General features: G+C 49.0%; 1 protein-coding gene across 1 annotated transcript in view; it reads left to right on the top strand.

The window, feature by feature from the left end:
- Positions 1 to 7,395, top strand: part of CDK12 (cyclin dependent kinase 12) — a 48,715-nt gene that overhangs the window by 18,587 nt on the left and 22,733 nt on the right. Inside the window, 1 exon segment of the mRNA XM_075580148.1 lies at positions 2,597 to 2,653. Within this exon segment, the coding sequence (XP_075436263.1) occupies positions 2,597 to 2,653 (57 nt within the window).

The raw sequence follows: 7,395 nt of genomic DNA, 5'->3' as shown, positions 1-7,395 counted from the left end.
CGGCAGCGGGCAGATTAAGCTGTATATCTCACGCGTGTGTGTGTTTCTCCCGGCAGCGGGCAGATTAAGCTGTATATCTCACGCGTGTGTGTGTTTCTCCCGGCAGCGGGCAGATTAAGCTGTATATCTCACGCGTGTGTGTGTTTCTCCCGGCAGCGGGCAGATTAAGCTGTATATCTCACGCGTGTGTGTTTCTCCCGGCAGCGGGCAGATTAAGCTGTATATCTCACGTGTGTGTGTGTGTTTCTCCCGGCAGCGGGCAGATTAAGCTGTATATCTCACGCGTGTGTGTGTTTCTCCCGGCAGCGGGCAGATTAAGCTGTATATCTCACGCGTGTGTGTGTTTCTCCCGGCAGCGGGCAGATTAAGCTGTATATCTCACGCGTGTGTGTTTCTCCCGGCAGCGGGCAGATTAAGCTGTATATCTCACGCGTGTGTGTGTTTCTCCCGGCAGCGGGCAGATGAAACTGTATATCTCACGCGTGTGTGTGTTTCTCCCGGCAGCGGGCAGATTAAACTGTATATCTCACGCGTGTGTGTGTTTCTCCCGGCAGCGGGCAGATTAAGATGTATATCTCACGCGTGTGTGTGTTTCTCCCGGCAGCGGGCAGATTAAACTGTATATCTCACGCGTGTGTGTGTTTCTCCCGGCAGCGGGCAGATTAAACTGTATATCTCACGCGTGTGTGTGTTTCTCCCGGCAGCGGGCAGATTAAGCTGTATATCTCACGCGTGTGTGTGTTTCTCCCGGCAGCGGGCAGATTAAGATGTATATCTCACGCGCGTGTGTGTTTCTCCCGGCAGCGGGCAGATTAAGCTGTATATCTCACGCGTGTGTGTGTTTCTCCCGGCAGCGGGCAGATTAAGCTGTATATCTCACGCGTGTGTGTGTTTCTCCCGGCAGCGGGCAGATTAAGCTGTATGTCTCACGCGTGTGTGTGTTTCTCCCGGCAGCGGGCAGATTAAGCTGTATATCTCACGCGTGTGTGTTTCTCCCGGCAGCGGGCAGATTAAGCTGTATATCTCACGCGTGTGTGTTTCTCCCGGCAGCGGGCAGATTAAGCTGTATGTCTCACGCGTGTGTGTGTTTCTCCCGGCAGCGGGCAGATTAAGCTGTATATCTCACGCGTGTGTGTTTCTCCCGGCAGCGGGCAGATTAAGCTGTATGTCTCACGCGTGTGTGTGTTTCTCCCGGCAGCGGGCAGATTAAGCTGTATATCTCACGCGTGTGTGTTTCTCCCGGCAGCGGGCAGATTAAGCTGTATATCTCACGTGTGTGTGTTTCTCCCGGCAGCGGGCAGATTAAGCTGTATATCTCACGTGTGTGTGTGTTTCTCCCGGCAGCGGGCAGATTAAGCTGTATATCTCACGCGTGTGTGTGTTTCTCCCGGCAGCGGGCAGATTAAGCTGTATATCTCACGCGTGTGTGTGTGTTTCTCCCGGCAGCGGGCAGATTAAGCTGTATATCTCACGCGTGTGTGTGTTTCTCCCGGCAGCGGGCAGATTAAGATGTATATCTCACGCGTGTGTTTTTCTCCCGGCAGCGGGCAGATTAAGCTGTATATCTCACGTGTGTGTGTGTTTCTCCCGGCAGCGGGCAGATTAAGCTGTATATCTCACGCGTGTGTGTTTCTCCCGGCAGCGGGCAGATTAAGCTGTATATCTCACGCGTGTGTGTGTTTCTCCCGGCAGCGGGCAGATTAAGCTGTATATCTCACGCGTGTGTGTGTTTCTCCCGGCAGCGGGCAGATTAAGCTGTATATCTCACGCGTGTGTGTGTTTCTCCCGGCAGCGGGCAGATTAAGCTGTATATCTCACGCGTGTGTGTTTCTCCCGGCAGCGGGCAGATTAAGATGTATATCTCACGCGTGTGTGTGTTTCTCCCGGCAGCGGGCAGATTAAGCTGTATATCTCACGCGTGTGTGTTTCTCCCGGCAGCGGGCAGATTAAGCTGTATATCTCACGCGTGTGTGTGTGTGTTTCTCCCGGCAGCGGGCAGATTAAGATGTATATCTCACGCGTGTGTGTTTCTCCCGGCAGCGGGCAGATTAAGCTGTATATCTCACGCGCGTGTGTGTTTCTCCCGGCAGCGGGCAGATTAAGCTGTATATCTCACGCGTGTGTGTGTGTGTTTCTCCCGGCAGCGGGCAGATTAAGATGTATATCTCACGCGTGTGTGTTTCTCCCGGCAGCGGGCAGATTAAGCTGTATATCTCACGCGTGTGTGTGTTTCTCCCGGCAGCGGGCAGATTAAGATGTATATCTCACGTGTGTGTGTTTCTTCCCGCAGCGGGCAGATTAAGCTGTATATCTCACGCGTGTGTGTGTTTCTCCCGGCAGCGGGCAGATTAAGCTGTATATCTCACGCGTGTGTGTTTCTCCCGGCAGCGGGCAGATTAAGCTGTATATCTCACGCGTGTGTGTGTGTTTCTCCCGGCAGCGGGCAGATTAAGCTGTATATCTCACGCGTGTGTGTGTGTTTCTCCCGGCAGCGGGCAGATTAAGCTGTATATCTCACGCGTGTGTGTGTGTTTCTCCCGGCAGCGGGCAGATTAAGCTGTATATCTCACGCGTGTGTGTGTGTTTCTCCCGGCAGCGGGCAGATTAAGCTGGCGGATTTCGGTTTGGCGAGACTGTACAGCTCAGAAGAAAGGTGAGCCGCCCTGTCTTCTAGCGGGAACGCCATTGGGGGAGGGGGATTTGGACGGTGTGACACACTGTGAAACTGTGTGTGTGTGACACTGTAACACTGTGGGTGTGTGACACACTGACACTGTGGGTGTGTGCGCGCGCGATTTGAAACCTGTTATCTTGTGGGGGTTTCTGGTATATACTGTCCCTCTTGGTAAGTGATGTGCTTCTGACATCGGACAGTGTGTGTGTGTGTGTGTGTGTGTGTGTGTGTGCGTGTTCACGCGCGCGCAATATGAAACTTGTAATCTTGTGGGGGTTTCTGGTATATATCGTCCCTGCTGGTAAGCGATGTGCTTCTGACGTGTGTGTGTGATTGTGTGTGTGTTATACTCTTGGTAAGCGATGTGCTTCTGACGTGTGTGTGTTATACTCTTGGTAAGCGATGTGCTTGTGACGTGTGTGTGTGATTGTGTGTGTGTTATACTCTTGGTAAGCGATGTGCTTCTGACGTGTGTGTGTTATACTCTTGGTAAGCGATGTGCTTGTGACGTGTGTGTGTGATTGTGCGTGTGTTATACTCTTGGTAAGCGATGTGCTTCTGACGTGTGTGTGTTATACTCTTGGTAAGCGATGTGCTTGTGACGTGTGTGTGTGATTGTGTGTGTGTTATACTCTTGGTAAGCGATGTGCTTCTGACGTGTGTGTGTTATACTCTTGGTAAGCGATGTGCTTGTGACGTGTGTGTGTGATTGTGCGTGTGTTATACTCTTGGTAAGCGATGTGCTTCTGACGTGTGTGTGTTATACTCTTGGTAAGCGATGTGCTTGTGACGTGTGTGTGTGCGTGTGCGTGTGTTATACTCTTGGTAAGCGATGTGCTTCTGACGTGTGTGCGCGTGCGTGTGTTATACTCTTGGTAAGCGATGTGCGTCTGACGTGTGTGTGTTATAATCTTGGTAAGCGATGTGCTTTTGGTGTGTGTGTGTGTGTGTGTGTGTGTGTGTGTGTGTGTGTGTGTGTGTGTGTGTGTGTGTGTGTGTGTGTGCGCGCGCAATATGAAACTTAATCTTGTGGGGGTTTCTGGTATATATCGTTCCTGTTGGTAAGCGATGTGCTTCTGACGTGTGTGTGTTATACTCTTGGTAAGCGATGTGCGTCTGACGTGTGCGTCTGACGTGTGTGTGTTATACTCTTGGTAAGCGATGTGCTTCTGACGTGTGTGTTATACTCTTGGTAAGCGATGTGCTTCTGACGTGTGTGTTATACTCTTGGTAAGCGATGTGCTTCTGACGTGTGTGTTATAATCTTGGTAAGCGATGTGCTTCTGACGTGTGTGTTATACTCTTGGTAAGCGATGTGCTTCTGACGTGTGTGTTGTACTCTTGGTAAGCGATGTGCTTCTGACGCGTGTGTGTTATACTCTTGGTAAGCGATGTGCTTCTGACGTGCGTGTGTTATACTCTTGGTAAGCGATGTGCTTCTGACGTGTGTGTTATAATCTTGGTAAGCGATGTGCTTCTGACGTGTGTGTGTTATACTCTGGGTAAGCGATGTGCTTCTGACGTGTGTGTGTTATACTCTTGGTAAGCGATGTGCTTCTGACGTGTGTGTTGTACTCTTGGTAAGCGATGTGCTTCTGACGCGTGTGTGTTATACTCTTGGTAAGCGATGTGCTTCTGACGTGTGCATGTGCGTGTGTTATACTCTTGGTAAGCGATGTGCTTCTGACGTGCGTGTGTTATACTCTTGGTAAGCGATGTGCTTCTGACGTGTGTGTTATAATCTTGGTAAGCGATGTGCTTCTGACGTGTGTGTGTTATAATCTTGGTAAGCGATGTGCTTCTGACGTGTGTGTGTTATACTATTGGTAAGCGATGTGCTTCTGACGTGTGTGTTATACTATTGGTAAGCGATGTGCTTCTGACGTGTGTGTGTTATACTCTTGGTAAGCGATGTGCTTCTGACGTGTGTGTGTTATACTCTTGGTAAGCGATGTGCTTCTGACGTGTGCGCGTGTGTGTGTTATACTCTTGGTAAGCGATGTGCTTCTGATGTGTTTGCGCGTGTGTGTGTTATACTCTTGGTAAGCGATGTGCTTCTGACGTGTGTGTGTTATACTCTTGGTAAGCGATGTGCTTCTGACGTGTGCGCGTGTGTGTGTTATACTCTTGGTAAGCGATGTGCTTCTGATGTGTTTGCGCGTGTGTGTGTTATACTCTTGGTAAGCGATGTGCTTCTGACGTGTGTGTTATACTCTTGGTAAGCGATGTGCTTCTGACGTGTGTGTGTTATACTCTTGGTAAGCGATGTGCTTCTGACGTGTGCGCATGCGTGTGTTATACTCTTGGTAAGCGATGTGCTTCTGACGTGTGTGTTATACTCTTGGTAAGCGATGTGCTTCTGACGTGCGTGTGTTATACTCTTGGTAAGCGATGTGCTTCTGACGTGTGTGTGTTATACTATTGGTAAGCGATGTGCTTCTGACGTGTGTGTTATACTCTTGGTAAGCGATGTGCTTCTGACGTGTGTGTTATACTCTTGGTAAGCGATGTGCTTCTGACGTGTGTGTGTTATACTCTTGGTAAGCGATGTGCTTCTGACGTGTGTGTGTTATACTCTTGGTAAGCGATGTGCTTCTGACGTGTGTGTGTTATACTCTTGGTAAGCGATGTGCTTCTGACGTGTGTGTGTTATACTATTGGTAAGCGATGTGCTTCTGACGTGTGTGTTATACTCTTGGTAAGCGATGTGCTTCTGACGTGTGTGTGTTATACTATTGGTAAGCGATGTGCTTCTGACGTGTGTGTGTTATACTATTGGTAAGCGATGTGCTTCTGACGTGTGTGTGTTATACTCTTGGTAAGCGATGTGCTTCTGACATGTGTGTGTGTTATACTCTTGGTAAGCGATGTGCTTCTGACGTGTGCATGTGCGTGTGTTATACTATTGGTAAGCGATGTGCTTCTGACGTGTGTGTTATACTCTTGGTAAGCGATGTGCTTCTGATGTGTGTGTTATACTCTTGGTAAGCGATGTGCTTCTGACGTGTGTGTGTTATACTCTTGGTAAGCGATGTGCTTCTGACGTGTGTGTGTTATACTATTGGTAAGCGATGTGCTTCTGACGTGTGTGTTATACTATTGGTAAGCGATGTGCTTCTGACGTGTGTGTGTTATACTATTGGTAAGCGATGTGCTTCTGACGTGTGTGTTATACTCTTGGTAAGCGATGTGCTTCTGATGTGTGTGTGTGTTATACTCTTGGTAAGCGATGTGCTTCTGACGTGTGCGCGTGTGTGTGTTATACTCTTGGTAAGCGATGTGCTTCTGATGTGTGCGCATGCGTGTGTTATACTCATGGTAAGCGATGTGCTTCTGGTGTGTGCGCGCGCGTGTGTGTGTGTATTATACTCTTGGTAAGCGATGTGCTTGTGACGTGTGTGTGTGTGATTGTGTGTGTGTTATACTCTTGGTAAGCGATGTGCTTCTGACATGGGACGTGTGTGTGTTATACTCTTGGTAAGCGATGTGCTTCTGACGTGTGTGTTATACTCTTGGTAAGCGATGTGCTTCTGACGTGTGTGTGTTATAATCTTGGTAAGCGATGTGCTTGTGACGTGTGTGTGTGTGTGTGTGTGTGTGTGTGTGCGCGCGCGCGCAATATGAAACTTGTAATCTTGTGGGGGTTTCTGGTATATATCGTTCCTGTTGGTAAGCGATGTGCTTCTGACGTGTGTGTTATACTCTCGGTAAGCGATGTGCTTCTGACGTGTGACACTGTGTGTGTTATACTCTTGGTAAGCGATGTGCTTGTGACGTGTGTGTTATACTATTGGTAAGCGATGTGCTTGTGACGTGTGTGTTATACTCTTGGTAAGCGATGTGCTTGTGACGTGTGTGTGTGTTATACTCTTGGTAAGCGATGTGCTTGTGACGTGTGTGTGTTATACTCTTGGTAAGCGATGTGCTTCTGACGTGTGTGTTATACTCTCGGTAAGCGATGTGCTTCTGACGTGTGTGTTATACTCTCGGTAAGCGATGTGCTTCTGACATGGACGTGTGTGTTATACTCTCGGTAAGCGATGTGCTTCTGACATGGACGTGTGTGTTATACTCTCGGTAAGCGATGTGCTTCTGACATGGACGTGTGTGTTATACTCTCGGTAAGCGATGTGCTTCTGACATGGGACGTGTGTGTGTGTTTGTGTGTGTGTGTGTTATACTCTCGGTAAGCGATGTGCTTCTGACATGGGACGTGTGTGTTTGTGTGTGTGTGTTATACTCTCGGTAAGCGATGTGCTTCTGACATGGGACGTGTGTGTTTGTGTGTGTGTTATACTCTCGGTAAGCGATGTGCTTCTGACATGGGACGTGTGTGTGTGTGTTTGTGTGTGTGTGTGTTATACTCTCGGTAAGCGATGTGCTTCTGACATGGGACTTGTGTGTGTGTGTTATACTCTCGGTAAGCGATGTGCTTCTGACATGGGACGTGTGTGTTTGTGTGTGTGTGTTATACTCTCGGTAAGCGATGTGCTTCTGACATGGGACGTGTGTGTTTGTGTGTGTGTGTTATACTCTCGGTAAGCGATGTGCTTCTGACATGGGACGTGTGTGTGTGTTATACTCTCGGTAAGCGATGTGCTTCTGACATGGGACGTGTGTGTTTGTGTGTGTGTGTTATACTCTCGGTAAGCGATGTGCTTCTGACATGGGACGTGTGTGTGTGTTTGTGTGTGTGTTATACTCTCGGTAAGCGATGTGCT

This window comes from Ascaphus truei, chromosome 23 (genome assembly GCF_040206685.1).
Source record: "Ascaphus truei isolate aAscTru1 chromosome 23, aAscTru1.hap1, whole genome shotgun sequence".
Lineage (NCBI taxonomy): Eukaryota > Metazoa > Chordata > Amphibia > Anura > Ascaphidae > Ascaphus > Ascaphus truei.
The sequence above is the reverse complement of the archived record's forward strand: the minus strand, read 5'-3'. Positions and strand labels throughout refer to the sequence as shown.